General features: G+C 45.3%; 1 protein-coding gene across 12 annotated transcripts in view; it reads right to left on the bottom strand.

The window, feature by feature from the left end:
* Unc79 (unc-79 subunit of NALCN channel complex) overlaps positions 1-25520 on the bottom strand; it is a 242092-nt gene that overhangs the window by 127399 nt on the left and 89173 nt on the right. For all 12 annotated transcript variants that reach the window (XM_075947625.1, XM_075947627.1, XM_075947626.1 and 9 more), the window contains exons 8-13: positions 20347-20411; positions 16377-16465; positions 15740-15780; positions 13367-13395; positions 3131-3360; positions 1062-1233 (exon numbers count right to left, since the gene is read on the bottom strand). In XM_075947625.1, coding sequence (XP_075803740.1) covers positions 1062-1233; positions 3131-3360; positions 13367-13395; positions 15740-15780; positions 16377-16465; positions 20347-20411 — 626 coding nt within the window. The remainder of the gene's footprint in view (positions 1-1061; positions 1234-3130; positions 3361-13366; positions 13396-15739; positions 15781-16376; positions 16466-20346; positions 20412-25520) is intronic.

The raw sequence follows: 25520 nt of genomic DNA on the forward strand, positions 1-25520 counted from the left end.
ATCCATTAGAAACAATACTTTACTGAGCACTTGGTGGGATCCAAGAATACAAAATTAATTAGTTAATTAAAGCCTTGTTCCTCCCTTCTAGGAGTTTTCAACAAAAGGAGCCGCAGTGTCCCTACATAATAAGTTCTTGAAAGCAAGACATGTAGAATCAACAGTTCCCAATTTGATAGTTTTTTTTTTTTTTACAAAACTATACAAGCATAGAAGAGAGTGATCACTATGGAGACACAATCCTTGACTCTAGCAGACAAGGAAAAAAAAGCACGCATCTCTGCAGAACGGGCTCGTTCTGCCAGGTCTCTGCCATGTTTGGTCTCCACTGAATGAGCGGTACAGCTGACTCAAATGTAACCACTCACTCCACACAGCCTAACTAGAATTCCTCTGGTATACACAGACCCCCTTTAAATATGCAAAGACTCCCTTCCCTAATGCACGTAAATGATGAGGTATAAATCGTCTGGGCCTCATACTGAATCCATACTTGACAGCCAACACTAGCAACTCTCCCACTGTGTCTCCTGAGGGAGGCACGCTTCAGTCGGGCAAGGCCTTGGCGCTGTGGGTCTCGCTGCCTTCTTGCTTGTTAAAGACAAATTCGGTGAGCACTGACAATTGAAAAACTAAAATATTGATCCACCCTGAAAACCTCAAAGACGATTTGAGTCCTGGAGTATCACATATTCGGCCAAAATGTCATTGATTACATAAAAACTAACAGGCATACCCATTACAGGAAAGGCAGCCTCTTTCCTCTTAATGATAAAATTATATGTGTACCCAAAATTGGTTGTAAAATAAACTTCTTTATAATTAAAAAGAAAGGTACTGATGATTCTGGAGATGAGTCTGGGCATGGTGACTTCCTAGGAGCATTGTTGGATAAATCTAACAGAACTGAGAGCTACTACCCCCCAGAGTACACCACTCCACTCAAAAGGTTAATATCTCACTGTTCGCTGTCTCCTTTCAAAAGAACAGGAGACATCCCTCATCAGACATAACGCAGGAGTGGAGAGGAGGAAAGCAAAGAGTGACTGGCGGCGTCTTACTAAGAACCATATTCCGAATTGACTGAGCAGCCTCTGGTCGTGCTTATCATCGTCCTTGTTATCGAAGTCAGCGTTGTCCAGGGAGTGGTGGGAGGAGGAGAGACCCAGCTGCCGCCGCCGGTTCAACTCATGCTCCCTCTGCTCGGCGTGGAACTCTGCTTCTTTCAACAAACTGCCCAAGAAGGGTGGGTTCAAGTAAGACGTGGAAAAGTACATCCCAGACCACGGCCCATCCAGAGCAACGGCCGCATGAGCCCTCCCCCAACATGATCACCCTCCTCTAAGTCTGTGCCGTTTACCCAGAAACGCTAGTTTCACTGTCTCGCTATTTTATATTCCCCATCTCAGAGATAAGCCAAGAGACTCCTTCTTCCAGTGGATCGCATGTAGGCTATGTAATAATACCTCTTCCCTCTGGCTCCCCAGCCACCGACATGGCCAGGCTGGTCATTTGCACCCAGATGAAGAAAAGTCAACAACTAGTGTCAAGGCTCTGGAAGGGAGGCAATGGTTCCTCTCTGGGCTTACTAAGCAAGCAGCAGATAAAAGTAATAATAACTAATGCTGGCAAGGGATCAGCAAAAACAAGTGACTTCATACGCAATGTTGGTGAGGTAAACTGATACTCATGCTTTCAAAAGCAATTTGGTAACATATTATGACAACATCTAAACCCTGTGACCAGCTAACCCACATCTGAGACTACATAGGAAGAGCCCTGTGCACAGAATATCAAAGAGTTGTTTATAAGATATGAAAAAATGAAAGCCATCTAAATATATGATGGCAGAGAAAAATTATATCTGTGCATGTGCACGCATGTGTGTGTAATGGTATGTGTGTGCATGTCTGTATGTTATGGTGTGTGGTATGTGCATGTGTGTGTTATGGTGTGGTGTATACTTTGAGCTGAGCGTATGTACATCTGTGTGTACCCCTGCAGAGGCCAGAGAAGGACTCTGGGTGTCTTCCTCCCCTGCTCTCTGCTTTATTCTAGTTAGAGGAAGCCCTGCTGAATGTGGAGCTTGCCTTGGTTAGGCTGACAGGCCAGCACACCCTCGGGTCTCCTGTCTCTGCTCCCTGATGCTGCAGTTACAGGCATATGTGACCGTGCCCAGCCTTTTACATGGTTGCTGGGATTCAAACTCAGGTCCTCGTGCTTGCCGAGCAAACGTTCTCTTACCCACCGAGCCGTCTTCCCAGCCTACCCTGTGGATTTCAGCACAACATGGAAAGAGCCGATTGAATGTTGGCCCAAAATGAACCATAGGCTCACTGTAATTACGATCATATAATCAAGACACGCACTGAAAACAACTAGGTAATGTACGAAACTCTATGGCTGCATTTTGATCTGTTTTCTGTAATCCGATTTAGTAATCATCAAATTCTATCATGTGTTTGTCAGTTGGTAAAAACAAATCAAAAAGATATAGTCTCTTTTTTAAAAGAGCATTTTAATATTAGTTAATCTTTACTAATCTTGTGACTCTGGATAGTATCTGAAAAGAGCAGATCTAGACGATGTGGCGTGGCATGCTCTCTCCGTCATCTAATAGAAACCTTCAGCAGCAGCCTGGTAGCCGGGGCCACCTGAATCCCTCAGCCTCGTGGTCCCCACCAGCACCGCGTCACCTGGCTCTTCTGTACCCTATTACTAACAGGCAGGAAGCAGGGTGCATCTGAGCTCTTGGGCAAGGCCTCCTCCTGGCTAATACTGCAGGGGCTCAAACCCTCACTTTGGAAGGAGCCACCACTTCACCACCCTAACACCTCCTCTGCTCACGCTACCCTGCACTCTCCAGAGCCTGACAATTATACGTTTCCACTTCTCTAGTTCCTGCTCGGATAACTGAAGGGCACTTGAGTCTCCTACGTACCTAGCACAAGGCCTTGCACGTAATTGTCATTCAATCCAAATATTTATTGAATTCATAAATTTTATTAAAACATCATCATGAGATGATGGCAAGGCAGCAGAGAGCATGAGAACCTGAAGTGAATTCACCCATCTCTGTGTGAGCAAGGAGAGCCTCAAAGGGAGTGTCTTCAGAGGAAGCCGAGGTTACCTGATAACAGCCTCCACGGCGCAGACCAGCTCCTCCGCCCCACACTCCCGCGTGTTGATGGGGGGTGGGGAGGTCTGGTAGAGGTGCGTCTCCGCGGCGGCCCCCACCTCGTTATTGTGGTGATTGGAGTGACATCTTTTGCAGTACCTAACTGGCCTGTTTCCGTGACGACCGCAGCATCCTGCGGAAAAGCAGGTGACGACCGCCCTTCTGACATGAGAGCTGCAGTTCTGGAAGCAGAGAAAGTTGAGCCAATTAAAGTTGGCTTCTGAGAGACAAACTCGGCTAAAAACCTGGAGCAAATGGAACCTCAAGGGACCACTGGAAGTGACAGAGTTTCCAAAATGCGGGGTATTGTCTGGCCACTCAGAGGTGTTTTAGTCTAGTGGAAAGGGTAAAGATGTTCTAGAAAGTAATGGAACTGAGTTAGGAAGCTGGAGTGTTTGAACTTAATGTTTAAGACTTTCCAACAGAAATTAAAAATCAAAACCTAGAATCTTGATGCAGAGAAAGCACATAGCACCAGGAGTTGGGAAGGAAGAAAGTCAACTTCCGGCATAATCCTTTTAAAAACTAGTTTATGAGCTGGGCGGTGGTGGCGGCACATGCCTTTAATCCCAGCACTCAGAGGCAGATGTGGGTGAGTTGAGGCCAGCCTGGTCTACAAGAGCTAGTTCTAGGACAGGTTCCAAAGCTACAAAGAAACCCTGTCTTGAAAAAACAAAACAAAACAAAACAAAAAGGTTATCTACCACTAGCAGAGTAAATTTCCCTGCAGTTCATCTGTCCTTGGTATTTAAGGACAGATGGAGGTTACGCTACACTGGGCTGACAACCCCACAGCAGGGCAGTCTCCACTCCGCCACGGATACACCAAACCGTACCACAAGGACACACCAAAGTATGGCTAGACCTAGTGACAGAACTGGCTACCTACATCAACCACAGCACAGGGATCCACAGGAAGTGATGAAAATGAGAAAAGCCACATCACAGGAAGAAGATGCCATCGCATGGTACGGGGGCTGTCAGCACCACCCTAACAAGAGGCAGGGGAGTGAGGCAGCATCTATGAAAAACAATCTGGGGAGCTTCGAGGAGCAGGAAGCACCCTGACATCAACACCACCGTCAGACAATGTCCATATGCTTGGCAGAGCACCTCAAGGGCAGACAATGCTGGGCCCTGTCAACTCAGAGTTTGTGAGGAGTTGGGAGTACTCCTGACAGAAATTGCAGGAGAGTCAGGAGGAAGGCTGCAAGCTCCATCAACACAGCAACAGTACAGCAGCCTGTCGGTAGGAGCTATCATTTCACCTCTTCCAGTACAAGGCTACGGACTTTGGATGCCTGTGTTAGAAAATCTCATTTTTTTTTTAAACTCAGACCAACAAACCATTGAAGCAAGACAGGGACGGGTAAGTCTTTACACCGCCACAGCCGCAGCTTTTCCAGACAGCGGCTGTGTGTTTATTGTCGTTGAGTTTGAAATATTTATAATATGTTCTTACCAATTTTTTAAATAAGCAGTTGAGATGTCTTGTGATTCTTCTATTAAAATTCCTTGGGGTTTTTCCTCTTTTTCGGCAATAGAAAAGTCAAGTACTGTAGACCACTATCCTGGGAGCACAACAGCCCTCGCCCTTCCAAGAGCAGCTGGGACTCTCTGAATGAGTCTCAAAGTCAGGCCTGTGGATCTCTGACCTCCCCTCACAGAAGCGGGGATGGGAGGGCCACTAAACCCTTATTTAAGATCCTAGCCACTTCCTCCTGCACTTCCAGCCAACTACAGGCAATTCTGCCTTAGCTGCCAGTGACATCATGGTCTCAGGAAACGCTCTTTATACAGAGTGTGGAGTAATAACTGAAGCAGGGACGCCATCAATTAGGGAGTTGTCACCCACTTTCTTATGGTGCTGCGGCTTTGGGGTTACTCATGCTCCTTTAAGTGACCTCCCATCCATCTCTACAGGAAAACCTTTGGATTTTGATGGAATAGCACTTCAGTCTTTTGTGGGTGCCCTGTCTGGGGACAGGAGACATTTGGGTTTCCCAGGAATTGTTCACTCAATGACCTTTCTCTTTCGATCACTGAGTTTCACTCTGCAAGCCCATGAGTTCTTGTTAGTTTAGGGATCCCCCTGCTTAGCCACCAACCAACACCATCCTATCAGCAGAGCGCTATTTCTCAGCACATATTCCTTCTCCCACTGGAGCTGCTGCTATGGTTTGAACATTTATTCCAAACCCCACCCCCAAATTCCTCAGGCTGAAATCTTAACCTCCACGTGATAGTATTAGGAAGTTGAGTCTATGGGAAGTGGATAAGTCAGGAGGACAGAGCCCTCAAAAATGGAATGACTGCCAGCATGAAAGAGACCTAGAGAAAGCCAGCTATGAATACACAACACAGGAAGAGGCCATGTTTAAGGAGCAGACACCAAATTTACTAATGTCCTTATCTTGAACTGCCCAATAAATGCTTGTTGTTTGTAAACACCCAATCCATGACATTTCATGGCAGCCCAAATGGACTAAGACAATTGCAGTTAGCTTTATGTTCCTTTGGCGTTTTCACTGTTCCATAAATAATAGGCTGTGGACCTGATTTCATCATTAGCCATAATGTAGTCCTGAAGTTTAGGTCAGCTATTTCCCCTCCCTCCTCCCAACAGCCCAGACACTCCCTGAATCCTAGCACCATTTTTATATTTTCTGACTTTTTACCGTAGATTTCTTGGTCTCCTATGTACAAGAAAGGAAACTTCACATATCATGATTATCTATGCTCCAGGTGAAATTTTTCTGTGGTTCATATAGAACATAACAAATGCATTTGCATACACAGAGGAAGGAAGATACACTCACAACCAAACACTCAGCTGTATAAACAACATGGACGGCAGTTACGTCAGGTAGGATCAATAGGTACAGAGCCATCTTGCAAAAGCAACAGCAAGACTTGTAACACCCACTAAACACCTGGTGTAATACCAAGGCCTCAGACAAGTGCTTAGCTGTGTGGGCTACTGTCAAGGACTGATTGTCACCTTCTTTTTCCTATTTCTCTCCTGTAGTCAAACTCAGACACACAGTGACACTTAGCCCGAGACCAGACTCTGCTCTCTGGGGGCCTTCTAGTTTAATCTATTAATAGGTTCAGTCTTTTCCCCATCCTCGTCTGATGGAACATTGTCACCTCAGGAACCTCAACACACAGCACTCAGGAGGGTGTCCAGACACCTAGTAGCCTGGCCATCCCAGTTAGCCCAGCTGGGCAAGACATCGAGGAAAGCAGGGAACACCCCACCTCTACCTTTCAACTAACTGTGCTTCTGTGTATAGAAGCAGACAAAAGCAGAAGGACTACCTGGTCACTCCTAGGCCACATGACCAGGTGACTGTGTGCTGTGAACAAGTAAACATCGTACAAAGATGTTAGGTTTTGCTAGGCCATAGCCAAGATGAACATTAACTCCAGAAGTGGAAGGCTAGCATCACTCACAGCGAGAAAGTGGCATTGGTGCTGGAGCCAGGCAGGAGGTGGGGTCTAGAAAAGCAGTCAAGAGCTAAACGGTACAAACTGGAGGAGGCTGAGAAGGCAACGGAGAAAACTGGTCTTTGTAGGCTCGAGAAGAAGAGGTGACCTGGAGGTGTTGTTCATAGTAGAGTGTTTGCAGAGACACGAGCAGGGCCTGGGTTCCATCCCCCAGCATGGTAAGGAGGGAGGGACGGAGGAAGGGCAGGCTTTTTTGTGACAATGAAGCACCAGGGATAACTGCTGTCTGCAATAACTCGAAGGGGGAAAGGGCACCTAATGAGATTGAGGATGTGACTGAAGACGAATCCACGCACAATAGTGAAAGCGCCAGTTCATCTGTGTTAACCGCACCTGGTGGGGTATGAGAGGGACATAAAAGGGACAGATTCACTCGGAAAGGAGGTGCTGGAGGAAACACATGGAAACCAAGAAGCGGCATCGGGAGCAGGTGGAAGGAGCAGATGAGAGTAATAAATACTCCTTAGAAAACTTGAAAACCATCACAAAACTGGCTTTTCCTAATGTCTCCTGTTGCATAACAAACCACTCAGAACGGCAGCCATGTGGGTATGTGCCTGGATACTCCAAGCCAAAGGTTCTCACAGGACACCAACAAGATGGCTGTGCTCTGTGATATCAGGGCCTAAAATGCAATGACTCAAACTTCTGGGAACCAGAAGAGCTGCCGCTGGGAGGCCTTCTTCCCCCACGAATCTGGCGCTGGCTGGGGAAACTGAATGACGGGGACAGGCTCAACGGGGCCTCCACACGAGAGCATCTGCCTGTCCTCTCTGTGATCGTCAGTGTATTTGCTCCTTTTATGTCGCAATGACAAAATACACATGGCTCCTGATATAAAGAAAACGTTTTTGTAGCTCCATATTATGGAGGCTCAAGGGTCTGGCAGAGGCAATAACTGGGCTCTGATAAGGACCTCTTAACAGATGGTCTCCAAGGCAGAAGTGCTTGAGGGGGTGAGGAGACCACATGGCAAGCCAGACACCAAGAGGGGTCAGATTTGGTCTTCTGGAACAACCCATTCTGTGGGAACTCAGAGACATAGGTCTCTGAGACCTATGAAGAGCTATGCAATCTGTTCCAAAGGCTTGGTGCCGAGTGATCTCCCCCTAGGCGCCATCTCTTAACATTGTCACCCTTGGGACCATTTGAGCCCTTAGGGAAGAAACTACATCCAAAGCGATTCACTTGGGTTCTCATAACACATAGTTCTTGAGGGATGCCCTGGAAGTATTAGGTCAAGAGAACAAGGAGGAAGAGGTGTGACCTTTTGTGACCCAGTCTAAGTCACACAGAGTCACTTCTGCTACCTGAAGACAGTCACACATTCCAAACCTGGAGGAGGAAACACGGGCTCTACTCCTCATTGAGAGGACAATCAAAGAACGGCATTCTGACCATGGCATTTCCATTCCTCCTTGTGCTAAACATACTCTCCTGCAAGGAACCCCCAAACACTCACTGTGACCATTGTCCCAGACACCACTGGTCACCTCTGTCACACACGGTTTGAGTCCTCACCCAGAGAATCCAGGTCCATCATTAATGCCACTACCTGCCACTGATGTGGAGTTCCTGCAAGTTTGGAAGAGAACTGAGCACCTGGCAGAGTGGTGCTGCCATGATAGAGAGCCACACTGAGGAGCTGGTGCCATGGACAGTCCACACCAAGTGCCTGGCATGACAGAGTGTCCACACTGAGTGCAGGTGTGAGAGACAGTCTACACTAGGTGTCTGACGTGGTAGACAGTCCACACTGAGTGCAGGTGTGAGAGACAGTCTACACTAGGTGTCTGACATGGTAGACAGTCCACATCAAGTGCCTGGCATGATGGAGTGTCCACACTGAGTGCAGGTGTGAGAGACAGTCCACATCAAGTGCCTGGCATGATGGAGTGTCCACGCTGAGTGCAGGTGTGAGAGACAGTCCACACTGAACGGTTGGCATGGAGTGTCCACACTGAGTGCAGGTGTGGTAGACAGTCCATACGGGGTAGCTGCCATGATAGGCAATCTACACTGAATGCCTGGCTTTGTAACCACAAAACTGGAAAGTTTGGAAGATATGGTTAATGGAAGTCAGATGGGACTCAGGGAGGATTTAGAGAAAATGGAGAGATAGTCTCATGCTAGGAGAAAGGGACACAGCAGAAAAATGTTTGGATATGATGCTGCTCTGATTATGGGAAGCAAGAAAGGTAGACAAGAGAACTTGGGGTCTACTAAAGACTTTTTCATGTGGCGTTAGAGATAACACCCAAGTGTTTCTTGTTAGAGGCGGGCTGGGGAGATGGCTCAATAGGTCAAGTGCTTGCTATCCAAGAATCTGATGCCCAGAAGCTATGTAAAAGCTGGGTGCAATGGTTAATATCCATAAGACTGAGATCTGGGGAAGGCAGGGAGACAAGTGAATGTTGCAGTCTTGCTGGCCAAGCCGATCCAGCTGAAACCACAGACTGCAGATTCACTGAGAGTCTGTCTCAAAACACAAGGCAGAGAGCCATGGAGAAAGACATCTCATATCAACCTGTGGCCTCCACATGCTCATACCCAGGTAAGCACTATCGCAAAAGCAAGTGAGCATGCACGCACACACGCACACACGCACACACACACACACACGTACATACACACATGTGCACACACCACAGTAACTGTGAGAGGGAACGTGAACAGAAGAATGAACTATTGTAGCTACAACTAGAGTTTAAAGAGAAAATATTGAATCCAGGGCACTCTTTCCAGTCAGTGGTATAAGATTCTCAAGGTAAGAAAAGGTTTCTGCGTAAACACTACATCCAGGGTCCCATGAGGAAAATGTGTCCTCAGGGGGATAAAGATGATAGGGTTAAATATAAAGTCATTTGTTAAGACACAGAATGAGCAAGGCAGTGGTGGCACATGCCTTCAATCCCAGCATAATACTGGGAAGCAGAAGCAGATGGATCCCTAAGGCTAGCCTGGTGTACAGAGTGAGTTCTAGGACAGTCAGGACTACACAGCGAAATCACGTCTTAAGAAAAAGAGAGGGGGGGAGAGGGGGGGAGAGGGAGAGGGAGAGGGAGAGGGAGAGGGAGAGGGAGAGGAGAGGAGAGGAGAGGAGAGGAGAGGAGAGGAGAGGAGAGGAGAGGAGAGGAAAGGAAAGGAAAGGAAAGGAAAGGAAAGGAAAGGAAAGGAAAGGAAAGGAAAGGAAAGGAAAGGAAAGGAAAGGAAAGGAAAGGAGTCAGAATGTGGTGTGTTACATCATAGTCTCTTTTAGGCAGACAAAGACCTGGAGATTTTAAGGGCGTACTTCACCATCCTCGCTACTAAATAATATAGTGCTGAGACTGTGAGGCATCATTCCCAGAAACCTCGAGGACAGTTCAAGGTTCAGCCAGGCTTATCTCACAGAGATGAACCTTTAACTTGTGTTTAACTAAAGAGGTTTATGAGGGCACACAGCGTTTCTTGAGGATTCTGTCAGGGTGGACTGAGAAGGCTAGGGACAGCCTGAGATGAATGAGCTTTCAGGATTGCAGAATTTGGAGGGCGAAGAGAGACCAGCTAAGTCTGCTTATCCTGGCCAATTTTATGTCAGCTGGACACAAGCTAGGGTCATCTGGAAGGAGGGAGCCTCAGTTGAGAGAATGGCAATAAGATCAGGCTGTAAGACATTTTCTTAATTAGTGATTGATGTGGGAGAGCCCAGCCCATTCTAGGTGGTACCATTCCTGGGTTGGTAGTCCTAAGTTCTATAAAAAAGCAGGCTGAGCAAGCCAGGGGAAGCAAGTCAGTAAGCAGCACCCCATGGGTGCTCCTGCCTCCAGGTTCCTGCCCTGTGTGAGTTCCTCACCTGACTTGCTTCGATGATGAAAAGCGACCTGGAAATGTAACCCACTGTTTTCCTCTCCAACTTGCATTTGCTCTGAATGTTTCACCATAGCATAGTAACCCTAATTAAGACAAGTTGGTTGCAGAATTGTGGGAGGGTAGAGGCCTGGCTTGTGAAATTTTAGAGGGAAGGTTTAATGCCTCGATTGGGGTCATTTGTTACTGCGAATTAAGGCTCTATGGTTCTAGCTAGCTGGGGTAAAGAATCAGCTGTGATTAACAGTGTACAGAACCTGCTAAGGTGAGAGATTTGTTTTACTGGGATACTCGATGCTGGTCGGCTGGAGCAGAGAAATTGGCTGTGATTACTAAGAGACCAGCATTGTTGAGGTGGAATCTTCTGAGAAGTGCTTCCTGAGAGTCAGCACACAGAAGCTGTGCTCCAGAGGGGGCCAAGGTTGTGCCGAGGACTGACAGTCAAATTTGGAAGTGGAAGAGTCACCTAGATGGTACTGGTTTTGAAGGCATAAATGGAAACCAGCTGGGGCTTGCTTGCCACTGTGAGAGGCCACTGGCAAAGATACGGCCTCAGTGGCAGTTGAAGGCCCAGAATTGAAGGGGTCATACAGAGAAGTTGAGGTTTGGCACCATGAAGGCAGCCTAGGAAAGGTTATTGGTGACAGTGCGGCCCAGTTGCATTCTGAAGATGCCAGCATCGTGGGAGCCATGGAATGGGGCACCACGCTGAGAAGACAAGCTGTGTGTGCTGCAGAGGGCAGAGGTGGAGAAGTGACCCCAGCCCTTTGGAGGAGTCCAGAAGACCATGAGTGAGTCCCGGATATTGGTCATTACATGCACTTACACGGATGGAATTTTGGTTTGGTTTTAATCTGGTTGTGACTGTTCCCTGGATCTTCCCTCTTGAATAAGAAAGTCTCTAGCTTATTTTTTTTTTTTTATTTTACTGGAGCCTATACCTGAGAGACTGAATTTTTAAGGAGATTTGGGTTTTTAAAGAGACTGGATTTTAAAGTGTTTTGATTATAAATTTGTAAAATGTTTTATGCTCTGATGTTGATGTTCATTTGTGATATTGGGGATGAACAAGAAAGAAAGGTGGTATCTTAACAGTGATGTGTTTGTGTGTCAAGTTGGTGATGGGTCAATTGTCCTGCCTATTTTTATGTCAACGTGGCACAACTGAAGTCATCTGGAAGGAGGGAACCTCAACTGAGAAAATGCCTCCATAAGATCAGACTGTAAGCAAGCCTGTAGGGCATTTTCCCTATTAGTGATTGATGGGGAGGGCCCAGTCCATTGTGGGTGGTCCCATCCCTGGGCTGCTAGCCCTGGGTTCTATAAGAAAGCAAGCTGAGCAAGCCAGGGGAAGCAAGTCAGTAAGCAGCACCCCCATGGGCTTCACAGTAGCTCCTGCCTCCAGGTTCCTGTCCTGTGTGAGTTCCTGCCCTGGCCTGCTTCAATGATAAAACCTAGAAGTGCAAGCCACCCTTTCCTCCCCAATTTGCTTTTGCTCAGGATGTTTCAGCATCGCAATAATAACCCTAACTGAGGCACTGTGTCAGTCTGCTGCCCAGATCGCTGTGCTCTGTGCTGACCTTCGAGTTGCTTTACCCAGGGGCATGCAGCAGAACTGACGCTGTGTGACTTCTGAGCGTCGGCCTCAAGGGCCCTTGCAACCTCCTTTTTGGCTCTCTCAAAAAACTGTTGCCTGTGCACAAGCCCAGCCTGGCCTCCTGGAGAGTGAGACTTCTCATGGAAAGAGGGAGTCCTGAGACCTCTGCCATCTCAACCATTCAGCCAAGCCAGCTAAGGTCCCATACATAATATATGACCATCAGACCATCTGTTACCACATCTGATCTGTTATCATCCAGACATCATTCTCTGTATTCCATACCCGTGACTTCCTCCTGCACGCCACCCCCCACCTCCACGCCCCCCATGCCCCATCCACCCACCCCCCAGCCACATACCAACAACAACCTAATGCAAGTGTGTAAAGGAGCCTAAAGGAGTTCATTAGCCAAATTGTCAATCCACCAAATTGCAATCAATTGATTGCAATAACTGACTGTTGCTGGTAACCAGCCATTACATTTCAGGATGGTTTGTTAGCAATAGCAATAAATAACCAAGACAGTCTTCAAAGGTACACACTCAAGATAAACCTCCCAAAAAGTTTAAATGAATTGTACAAAATTCAAACAAGCAGGAGAGAATTGAGTGGGCCAGAATCCAGGTTCCTCGAGCAACAAGTTAAAGCTTTTGTCACAGTGCCCTGCCGCTTCCTGTTAGCTTTTCAACTACTAAAAAATAAGAGAAAATGGAATGGAATGACCTAAAGAAACTAGGTAAAATGGCAAAAGGAAGCTTTAGCAGAGGAATATTTAGCTAAACATATCATTGAACATGCACCTTAATGAATACTTTCTACATGTGTTTGATCTAGGCATATTCTTGACATATATTAAAACTATATGCAACAAGTTTCAAAACAATGACTTTTAGCACTTAAGAAAGAACCTTCCCTAAAATTAAATCCCATGAATTGCATCACCATCTGCAGATGTTCGTGACTAGACTCTTCCCCAGAACCGCACATCTGCTTCCACTTCAGAGTACCGAACAAAGACACTGAGCACATGACGGTGAACAGAAGCAGCCGTGGACATGGAGGCCATGTGGACATCACAATCTCACACAATACAGCGCTCCCTCTCTCCCACAAATGCACTGACATGTACACAGTGGGAAAATATGGCGCAGAGATGAGGCAGATGTCAACAGATGAGTTTACACACAGACACGGAATCATGCCCCATCACACAGAGGGTGTGCGCTTACCTTTTTTTGACATATAGCAGATATTTCAGCTGTAAGGGGAAGGTACACAAAATATCAACAAAGAAAGAGAGCCCATTTTAAATAAGGGCAACCATGAAAAGTAATTAAAAAATACAGTCTTAGTAATGCGAACCAATGGATTTCATCAGAAAGCTTTGGATTTGCCTCATAAATTGTCATCGACATTTATTGGCCTCTATTTTTCCCCCAAAGCAAAAAGTATCTTTCTCACTCTTCTAATATTTTAGGTTTTATTCTGTGCTGTAACTGTCTTCTACTTATAGGTCTAATTTAACCTTCTCAAATATGTTAAGGAAATCAGTCAGGCTAAAGCCATACAACGGTGATCTCATCAGACAGTCAAACTCAGAAGTCTTACTGGGGACCAGGGAAGCCACCGGTGTTGAAGCTGTGAGAGCAGCAAGGACTCTGGCCTTTCTGTCTCTGCTCTTTCTGTGACACTCGTGCGGAGTGATGGGCTGTGCTTAGCACACATCCATGAGATGGTCTGAAATGTCAAGACGATGAGATACACTTCTCTTGGTCTACTCTGACTTGAGCTATTGGTATTAACTAGTGCAAAGCAGCCTTGTGGTTACTTAGAAAAAAATCCTTCATCAAACATGAGTAGATCCATTAGATCAAGGCGGTCAAACTGCTGTCGACTAATGAGGCTGACTTTTGTGAGAGCATAAGAATCCTTTTCAGTTGGCATACCAAGTGTTTCCATGGAAACTGATATCTTGAGAGTAGTTGAAAATAATTTTTCCAAGAATCTATCACTATTTCCCTTAAAATAGTAAGGCCCCAAGAAATGGACTGGCACTTTATTTATAGAATAGTCTGTGTTACAGTAACTCAGAAGATTAAAGGAAGGTATTTCCCAAACCCTGCCTGTTAATTAGAAATTAATGGATACAAAATCAGTAAAATGTATAACTTGGTTCTTAAAAATCATCTTATATAACCACTTGATAACCTGCTGTTTGCATGCAATAATCTGACGAGAATGTCACAACTCTGGGAGAACAACCAAAAGCTCTTTCAGTTCTTCCACAGATGAGCATCATCTAAAAATGAGAGCTAGAATTCAGAAACATGCCTGATATTTAGCATGGGCTAGTATTCTAGAAACTGAACATTGCCATACGCTCCTATGGAGCCAGCTACTCAGGAGACAAGAGGCTGATTGAGTCTGGGAGTTTAAGTCCAACCTAGGCAATACAGCAAGAGACTGCCAGTTATGAAAACAAAAAACAAAAGCAAGCCGTCCAGGGTGGAGCACGTTCAGTACTCGGGAGATAGAGACAGGGAAATCCAGGGTTCGGTGCCAGCCTGAGTGACCCTCTAAGAAGAAACCAACAAAATATAGTGGCACGGACTTCTGAATGTGACTGTCCAACATCAGGCACCAAAAGTTCACTAGGAAAGTGGCCTGATGCATGACTCTGTCCATACTACAAGCACAAAGCTTCCTACAGATAAAGGAAATTTTCAAAATGTCCCTGAAAGGAAATGGAGGCTGGCGGCATCGCTCTGTGTTACAGGTGGCACTCATCAAATTAACTTCTCTCTTAAAGTTGACATAACCTAATATTAAAAAGTAGGATTTCAAAGAAGTAGTGTACTCTAAATTAAAGCAGGAGCTCACGGCCCGTGTTAGCATGGGGCTTCCCAAGGCCTCTCCTGCTTGTCCCTTCACTCTGTGTCTGTAGTCACAGCCTGTGCCGTGTGCCCGATGGGGGTCATTGTGCCTCCACCTTTCCTACCCATATCTTTCCTCAGCCTTCCTGAGCAATTTTTCTTTTTGCAACATCCCTGAAAAGGAGGCTGGAACACGCAACTTCTCCGTGTGTGGCGACCTAGCAACTCCTAGCAGACTCTAACAGGCTCCAAGGAGTATCGCACACCTTACCTTTTTATTATAATACACTAGATACACTTTATCCCCTTCTTACTAATTGGGAGGCCAGCTCTCAGAGCAATTAAAGGACACTGCCCCCAAAATACAGAGCCAGCAGGAAAAAAAAGCACCATGGTTCCCTTTCTGACTTAGCACAACACATCATTGGTAGCATGTGTTCTACACACAGAATATTCCTCAGGACACAACTCAGCAGGGCTTAGGTCATACATGATGTTGATTATAATATCTAACCTTAATTTTTGGTAGAACTGATAGTGCCTTCCCTTGTTATTAAGTGTTTAGGCAATATTATAAGCAAGACATTGACATAACGCTGCAGGTCAGTGAACATCCCTGAAATATGAGGCTTTGGCTGCTGTCTTTATAAAATAGCACAGAAGGAGATAAATCAGCCATGTCATTAGTCATCCTTACTCATTATTCACCCTCTCTGAAGAACACCTTACCTTGTGGCAGGAGAACATCAATCAGCCACTCGCTGTGGTCCCTAGGAAGAAAAATGAAATTGGTTTCTGAGCTCCGCTGGACTGTTCCCCCTGCGCATGCTCATCTGTGAGTTATAGACTACAGATTGAAGCTATTCATAGGGAGTGTAATTAAGAGCACTGTTGTATGAACTTTTGAGCATCTAATGCATCCCAGTGAATCTATAAATTACGAGCATTCCTCGTACTCCGTTGTCCGTAAACTATGGTTTCCCGATGTTAGTTCCGCCAACCCAGACACGGGCCATAGACACGGAGCTGAGCGAGACCACGAAGGACAGCTCACAAGGACAAAGAGCCCACTGGAGTGATGACACACTGGCTTTGGAAACTCCAGCCTTCTCTAGCAGCAGGCTTTCTCTACAGCCTCTTCTTAGGCTGCTTCAGAATCAGAGCTGCTCCATTGCTTGGAATTTCCTTCTTGTGTCCTCTAAAGACAGATGTGGCAACTTGTGTCTTTGATTGAAATCGCCCAAATTGTGTTAAACGTCAGACAAACAAATCTCTAAAAGTCACAGTAAGGCTGGCAGGAAAGTCGAGTAACCAACCTTGGGGCAAACAACTTTCCTTGCAGTCTGGTTCAAGGACTCATACCTACCCTGCAATCCTCTCGCTGCATTCTTCGCAGAGGTACAGTGGAGGTGGCTTATCACCCAAAGCCACTGATAAGGAAGGGTCTATACACATCTGAAACAAATGACAAGACAGAATGACCCTTCCTGCTCTGATGCACCACATCCCCAGTCTAGAGATGCACACCATATATGGACAGAGGCAGCGTTTTATTATCAAGGTAGAAGAAACTGGTTTAATAAACCACCTGCTCTGCTGAGAAGCCCACACTGGGGATGTAAATGTGCCTGCCAGGGTTCCTCTGTCTAGCTATTTGCAATTCAAGTACCAAACACTGTCAAGAAATCTTCCCTCCTGCCACAAAGCTGAAAAATCCCCCTGTTCTCAGGCTACTCAATTGTGTTATATCGGTGACAAACACAGCAATCTCTCTTTAGGAAAAGGAAAATCCATCATTAAGAGTTCAGAATCATTAGCTGCCATCCAAATGCTAGCAGCAGACGTCACAGGAAATCTAGTACCGAGGGGCGCTTTTCCTCATTCCTGAACCTCAACTCTCACTCATGCTTACAGTGCCCCATTTGTGCTTTTCTCCCCGCCCCCAACCTGCAGCTCATTTACCCCATGCCTTGTTGTCTATGCCCCAGCAGAGACACAAGTGTTCATGTCACATTGTCAGGGTGGCTGAATGTTTTCAATCAAGTCAACAGTCAGGTAACTAACTGTGCTTAAACTTCCCATCAATTCAACTTTCTAGTATTTCAAAAGTTATCCTGCATTCTGTGCCTGCCTTCAAGAATAATACGCCTCTGATTTAGCTGAGTACAAGGTAATATGCCTGGTACACACACTCTTCTTCCTTTAGCTTTTTTTCATTTACTTGAAGGAGGAAAATAACCCACATTTACAACCCCACCTATAATTCAGAGCCAAAATCTTGAGAGGTTTTAGTGATGGGATCAAAACCAAAATTGCTAAATTTAAATAATTAAGCCAACAAAGTTCATAAGTTGCATATTAGCTGATGCCAACAATCTACTGTGAAATATTTCCTATGTAAATTTCTTGATTCTTTAGACACAATTAGTAACTACTGTTTGGTCTGTGAGGGAGTGGCAATTTTTTCACAAATAATCAAAGAGTAAGTATTTTAGGTTTTGTGAGCCCTATACTCTCTGTCACAGCTACTCAACTCTTCAGGTATTGCATAAAAGCAACCACTCTGTAAGCAGATGAGCAAAGCTGCATTCCAATAAAACTTTATTGATGGTAACAAGCAGCAGACACATTAGCAGCAGACACATTAGCACCACAGGTTTGCTGACCCTGTCTTATATAATTCTCTGGGCTTCAGCCAGTTTCATAAAGCGAACTTTAAATGGAACCAGGAATAACCAAAAGTGGAATGTGACATAAGACTCTAAGTTCTGACTTGTTTTCGCCCCATCCCTATGGCAACGGTTGGCTCTTCAAACAGTGCTGTTCTCTGGGACAAATCATTAAAGCCTCAGACTGCAGTGTCTGTGGCAGAGAGGGCTTTGCTGAGGACTCACTTGCACCCTGTGTAGAGCTCCTGAGCACTGGTATTTCACGCTCTTTTTCAGTAAGTCCTCGAAACGTCTGCCAGACAAAGGCAAGTTTTCCATTCCACTCAAAAGGAAAACTTCCTGGGATGTTAGATTGACAGCCATTAGAGACTGGCTACCTGACTTTTGACCTGCTGGTTACGTAATTAATATGTCTGCTCAGTTCTGTTCTACTAATATGTTTCTGTCTGGCCGTTGAATTAAAACAAACCAACCAACCAACAAGAACAACAACAAAGTGATTGTTGCTGGCAGGCACCATACCTTTAATCCCAGCACTCAAGAAGCAGAGACAGGGGGATTATTTTAGAGCTTGAGGCCAATCTAGTCTACATAGGGATGAGGCTAGCCTGAGCTACCTAGTGAGTTCTAAGCCAGACAGGGCCACATAATGAGATCCTGTCCTAAAAAATAAAAGATTGTTTATAATCTATGCCCAATGTACAGACTCAGGAAAACAGATAAAGAAAAATTACAAATAACTCATGTCAGTGAATCATCCTCATCCACTCTGCGGTGACATTTTTATGGGTATCACTGGCTGGTTTTCACTTCCAGTGAGAACCTGTATCTAAATAGACTAATCTATGTCAGACTACACGATCTCTCGGCTTCCCTTTCCAGGAAGCCTCAGGCATCGGAGTCCCTGCACCTGTGTGTTCTGTGGTAGTGGTAGGCCCTTCAGAGCAGCCATGGTTGCAAAGAGTAAACCCCGCTGAGCCGCGCCTGCTAGAGCGCAAACCATGGCCCCACATGGGAAGCATTGCCCGGACTGTTGTTTTCTAGAAAGTGAAACACTAGAGACTTTTTAAAAAGAGGGAAGAGATTTGGCAGGAAAAAGACACGCAATGAAAATATCTTCGGAGCAGATTAAGGTGGTGGCTGCGAACATTTGAATGTGCTAAATACCAACTGTTTCCTTTCACATGGTAAATTTTAAATTTAAACAATTTCTATGTGAATTTCATCTCAATAAAGAAAAAATACCAAAGGCAGGCTGGCGGTGCCTGGCCTCCAGGACTGGGCTCCTGGCATAACAGTAAGGTCAACCCAGATGAATGGGCTGGGCTGCCTGCCTAGCAAAGGAGAAAATCTAATTTCTCCTTTCTGTGATTAGATGGCCAGAAAGCATTACTAACTAGCATGCCAGAGGACTCTAGAGAAGGCAGTCTGCCATAAAAGCAAGGAAAAAAATACCTGTGACAGGCAAGAAGCTGGAAGGGAAGACACAAAAGCCGTGTAGGTCTCCCTGCATTGAAAGCCACCGACTACACGAACCACACGTGATATACTATGTGTTCACTCCAGCACCCTCATACCAGAGAAAAAGACTTTGAGCCCCACATCTTCTTAGCTTCAGAACGGAGGTTACGTGAAAGACTATGCACTGCAAAGCCCCTGCTCCTGTTGGTGGCTCACGCTCAGCTGCTCTTTCTCTGGAGTCATTCGGTTTTCTGCCATTAAAGGCAAACATCCAATAGAAGGACACAAGGAAGTCCTGTGACAGGCGATGCACGGAGATGCCAGTGCTACCACCGTCGCCCAGCACACTGTTAGTCCTTTCTAGTTACCGGATCTCATTTACCTGGCGTTGTCCCTACACAGTGGCAGTGCTGGCTTCCTGTTATTTAGGCACTGACACAGTCTGCCTAGACAAGGGAAACAGACTCCAGTAACACCAGATTCTCAAAAGCACCTGTAAATGCTCCTAACTTCAGCCAGCACCCACTCCTTACAGTGCGATGTTAACCCAGCATATCCTAACGTGTTCAAGCCACCCGCATGGCCTGCGTCCAACAAATACAATACTATAAACAATTTTGTTTGCTAAGATGTGATTACTCCTCGGAACATCCAACTTCAAGTCAGTTTCAATAGGGTTGGACAATACGTATAGAAGAGAATGAAGCTGAGAGTTAGGGTACCTGGCTCTGTCTTTAGTTTTATGCTAATCGCCTATTGGCCCCACGCAACAATCTGCTCACCTCTAGTGTGAACTACTGTTTGCACGTTACCCAAATATCTCTCAGTCAATTAGCCCACATCCATGATTTGACTTCACGCCTTTGTCTATTTTTGTCTTACCGCTCTCAAATTTGAATAGTCTCATAGCAGACCCTCTGAAGTGGTAACTTATAAGGAAGGGGGTGCAGATCTGAATGTATTGGCTTACATAGAAACCAGGTAAGATAAACTGTGTGTTCGTCAGCATTCTTCTGATAATCAGCCCAATGCTATATTAACCCATGACTGTGAATTCACAGCCCCAACTCACAGACACCACCGTTCCTCTTGCCCAAATACAGAGCCTGAGATGGACCGCAGAGCTCTTTTTACAGAGACACAAGCAACTTGCTCTGTTCACCCGGCAGTTTACTAACTGAACAGCCCAAGCTTGGGAAGCAGTACCTTCACAGCCGGCTTGTTAATTGCATTGTGGCATTCCATGTGCTGGCAGTGGATGGGATTCCAAGCTGGAAAGCAAAAGAGAGCCGGTGAAGATCTCTCACTGAAATTGAGACCCCAGTAAAAAACACACTATGATAGTTCACTAGTTTTCTTCCTCCTAAACAGAAACATCATCAGATGGTGTCCTAACAGACTCAATCACCTATGAAAACAAGTTAAAATCAGGCAAAGACATGGTGACTCTATTCACCTTCCCTGGGAAAGAAAGCCAGCGGCAGGTAGAGCTCACAGGTCCATAATATTCATGAGTTCTCAGGTTTCCCAAGGAGATTTTCACTGGATTCCCCAACAGTTCTGCAGCTAGGTATGACAGTTTATTCAGCTCTTGTCACATAAAACTAAATTAAATTTTCTGGTTGTGATGGTATACACTGGTAGGATTTGCTGAAGGAGGTGGAGGCAGGAGGATCATGAGTTCAAAGCCAACCTAGGCTACACTTTAAAAAAAAAAGCCAGGGAGTAGTGGCGCTTGCTTTTAATTCCAGCACTCAGGAGGCAGAGGCAGAAGGATCTCTGTGGGTTCAAGGCCACCCTAGTATACAGCGCAAGTTTCAGTACAGAGAAACCCTGTCTCAAAAAAGTTAAATTTAAAAAGGTTATGTCACCCGATATTGTCCCAGTTCAGGTAAATGCAAGCTGAGGCTAGACCCTGCAGCGCTAGGCTCCCGATCCTGGCTCACGCACAACGCCCTAAGCTTTTAGCGCCAGCAGCTTTTCAAACAGGCAATGACGTGATGGGTCAGAAGGAATTCTCCACCATTCTAGTTCCCACCCCTTCTTCTTCTTCATGTGGAGACTGGAAAGATGAACCTCAGCTAGCCTGCCAATACCTCTACCAAGACCCTAACTCAGAATGAGGGCCAACAGGACGTGATCTGAGATGGATCAGGAAGCGCTCACAGCCAGCAACCGCCCTTTACGCGCTCTGATGAGGTAAAATGTTTGTGTGGTTCAAAGTAGGCCCGTTCTGAATGGCCACAGTCTAATCTTACGGGACTGCGGGTCAATTCATCCTAAGCACTGACCAGAAAACAGCACTCTAACCACAGGTTCGTATTGGCTCTCTCTGAGGGAAAGAAATGAGTAGATAAATGAAGACTCCCTCGGGTGTGGGTATCACATAACCAGATTCCTTTCCAATGTGTCACAAAAGACTAGTAGTAAGTTTCCTTCTGCCATGGGAGAAAGTTCACAACTGCCTTGAGACAGTGACCTGCTGCAAATACGGGGGACAGGCGCCCTCCTTCTCCATCCCAAACTCACGAAAGACATAACTAGTCCATTCCAGCCTTCTTCCTGCTGAGTTCATAACGGACCTTCAATCCTTCCTCCCGTGCCTGTCACCATGGGTCAAAGCTGGGCTGGCATATACGGTGGCGTCTGTTGACCCTCCCCAAATCCATCTATTATGAGAAAACTGTAATTATTCAGCCACAGATAAGGCTGCACTTCCAGGTTCTAAAGGCTGTCACGTGCGGACTGGAGAGCCCCGTGGCCCACGTGAGCGCAAGCATGGTTACCTCCATGTGCGGCTCAGCTAAAACCCTTGTGCGCATGCGTCAGTCGCCCATCTGCGTCATCAGCGTATAACGTATAACGTAGTCAAGCCAACCCCCTGGGCGCATGTGCTAGGCAGCTTTTAAAGCTGGACGCGCCATCTTCTCTAATTTCAAAAATGTCATATTTAAAGCGTATCCACTGCTATGGTACAGTACAAATACGCCAACATATGCAGTAGCCACGACACCTTATCAGGACTCTAATGACTTCCGCTCTGTGGACGAGAGATATATGGGAGGACCAATTCCTTTCGGGTTTTTTTGTTTTTTGTTTGTTTAAATCCATTTTACCCACATCTTTGAGTTAAGAACAGATTCTGGGATAGTCCACTTGAGTAATTTTTCAACTTTGATGAAATTTGTTAACCCACAGACCCTGAAAGCTCAAACAGTTGTCAAGACATAGCAAAGGAAGACACAGAAATTCATTAAGACTGCTGGGCGGTGGTGGCGCACGCCTTTAATCCCAGCAGAGGCAGGCGGATCTCTGTGAGTTCGAGACCAGCCTGGTCTACAAGAGCTAATTCCAGGACAGGCTCCAAAACCACAGAGAAACCCTGTCTCGAAAAAACAAAAATAAAAGATCAAATTGATGGAAAACTTTTAAAGCAGCCATTAAAAGCAAACGATACATTACTTATAGGAGGATAAAGATAAGAAAGACCACTGATGTCTTCTCAAAAACAATGCAAACCGAGACATAAGAAGTCGAGCTAAAACTGGTCTGGAAGTTTCCTGCTTCCTTGGTAGCCTTCACAGTGCTGCTATGTAGACTGTGGGGTGAGGGGAAATAATCATCATAGACAGTTACCAGGGCCTCTCGTGCCTGCGATACTGACCAACCAGGCAAGATATGAGTGGTGCGACCTCGGTTTGAGTGTAGGCAGCTGCCTCCTGATTGCATTTAAGCCCACTCCGCGGAGGGAATTGGGAGGGGATTCAGTGCTACCATAAACAGTAAAAGCCTGCACCTGGGAGAGTGGAGAGAGGGTCGTAAGTGCTAGTGGGGAAACTATCGTTGTTGTTTTGCTAAAATAGCACACGATGTGCCCATCAAAGTGCCTTCTAAATAACTGTATTTAAGTCCACGGGTCAGGGCTGCTGTCAGCTTTGATTGGAGCCGCTTTCATTTGCAATGGACGGGAGTCATGCAGAGACTGTAACTGGTGTGGGTAAGTGATGGGAAAAGGTGCCTACTGAATGCTCAGCTATAAATGGGGCCTGCGCACACATACACCGGGCTCAAGGAACATCATGGAAGCAGGAGCAGAGAATTTAAGAGCGGGAGGTAAATGGGGGAGGGGTGTGGAACACTGACTTCCAGGTACCACAGGGATTGACCTCACAACAGCTGTGTTTCCCTGCTGGAGGAAGGGCTGCACAAACCCTGTCAACAACCTCTCACAGAGAGGGAAGGGACCCACAGGGCTGAAGATTTATACACAGTTATTGGTTTGCAGTAGAGGGGAAAAGTTTCCGAGAGGTGGGGCCGCTGGTAAGATTCCCTTGCTCCTGCAAGCAGCCCCTCCCCCAGGAACCTACAAGCAGCCCCCCTCCCAGGGGCTATATCTAATAAGAAAATATTCCTCAGAAATATATACTAAACAACAGCTATTCAAGATTTTTAAAAAAAAGGAACAAGGGCTGAGTGAAAACTCATTCCTATCTTAGAGTGTGAGTCAGTGCATCATCGTCTGAAGGCACACTATGGCGTTAAAGGTACAAAAACCTTAGAGAGAGAAAAATTTAAGTAAAAACTGTTAATCCAATATAGAAAAATTAAGCCAAAACGTTGAGAAGTTAGTAAAGAACAAGTGGTCTCATCATAAAGCGAGGGGCCAAAGATGAGCCCATCCAATCAGCAGACACTGTGAGTGACCTGGACAAGCAGCCCATGGCATGTAAATGATCTAAAAGGCAGAGATTGTGAAATGAGATTCTTTGAAAAAGCATGACTCTATCATATGCATATGAGAAACACTCAAAATACACACAAAAATGTGGACAAACAGAAAACTATGCCATGTAAACACGCATGCGTCGAATCTGGAGTCTCTACATAAATGTCAGGCGTGCCGACCCCAGGACAAGGAACATGAGCAGAAAAAGAACAGTTTTCCATAAAGATGGAAGGGTCAAGAGAGCAAGGACCAGAACAGCCACGAACACAGGTACATTTCTTAAACAGAAAGAACCAAGGAAGGTGTCGGTAATTACTGTTGTAAGTTCCAACCATCTTTCTCCATTCAGTAACTGATGAAATGAACGGACAGAAAGTCAGTAAAATTAAACAAATGAAACAAGATCTCACACAAAAATGAAATAATAACAGGATTCTCTGTACAACCGCCCTGAACACACATTATTTTAAACTACACAAGTAACATTTACTAAGATGCACAATTAGAATCAAAACTTTAGATGGCTTTACAACACACAGGCTTTGTAAGCTCTGTGGTGACACTGGAATACGACTGGAGATCAACGACACAGAGGTGTCTGGAAAATCGCTAAGTATCCGCACATGTGAGTTAAAGTTCCCCTCCGACTCATGATATGACCCATGGGATTAACAACCACAAGAAGTGTTAGCATTCAATACCGAGATATAGCAGGTTCCTGACATGCATGAAACAACATTCAAAGGGAAACTTGTAGCTCTCAATTCTTACGGTAAAAATACAAAAAAACATTTATGCTGTTTCTTTATGAAGATGGAAAAATATAAAATCAAAAGTAATATTAAAAGAGAAAGAAATACAGACACAAACAGAAGTTAATAAAGCTAAAAGCAGAGAAACAGTACAGAAAATGAATAAAAAACAAAAACCGGTTCTTTGGGAAAATCAGCGAGTTGATAAGTTTTCTAACCAGCCTAGTGAAGAGGAAAAACAAAAAGATCACAAGACGATATATAAGTTACCCATGCCTGAAGTGAAAGGTGGGAGTTATGCAGACCTATAGATATAGCTCATCTATGAATTGGATGAAATGTCCATATTCTTCAAAAGGTACAATTTTAAAATATGTTCCAAAGTAACCCTACAACTGTCATATAAATTAAATTCATAACATAAACTCTCCCCTTTAAGAAGAAAAACAAAATCTCTGAGTCCAGATGGCTTCAATTGGAATTCAGGATTCCATAGAAGAATAACTCCTATTAAAACCCGGAGAAGAGAAATGCTTAAGACTCTCCCAACTCACGTCACGAGGCTGGGATTACTCTGCCAAGAGGGCCACAAGATACACAACAATTAAACTATAAATGCTCCTCATAAAGAAAGCTTCAAGAACACCAAACAAAAAATTAGCAATAAAATACAGCATGACAATATAGAGTTTATCCCAGCAATTCACAGTTGGTTCAAAAATGCAAATTTAATCGATGTAATTTGCCATATTAGGAGCCTGTAAAGAGGAGGTCATATGGTCAGCTCAGCAGAAAGAGGAAATAGTTATTCCAAACGGACCTTCATTCACCAGCAATCTCAGTGAAGAACAGACAAGAATCGCCTTCATCTGATGTTTAAAAGAAGCATCTATGGGAAAATT

The sequence above is a fragment of the Microtus pennsylvanicus genome, chromosome 14, assembly GCF_037038515.1.
Source record: "Microtus pennsylvanicus isolate mMicPen1 chromosome 14, mMicPen1.hap1, whole genome shotgun sequence".
Taxonomy (NCBI): Eukaryota; Metazoa; Chordata; class Mammalia; order Rodentia; family Cricetidae; genus Microtus; species Microtus pennsylvanicus.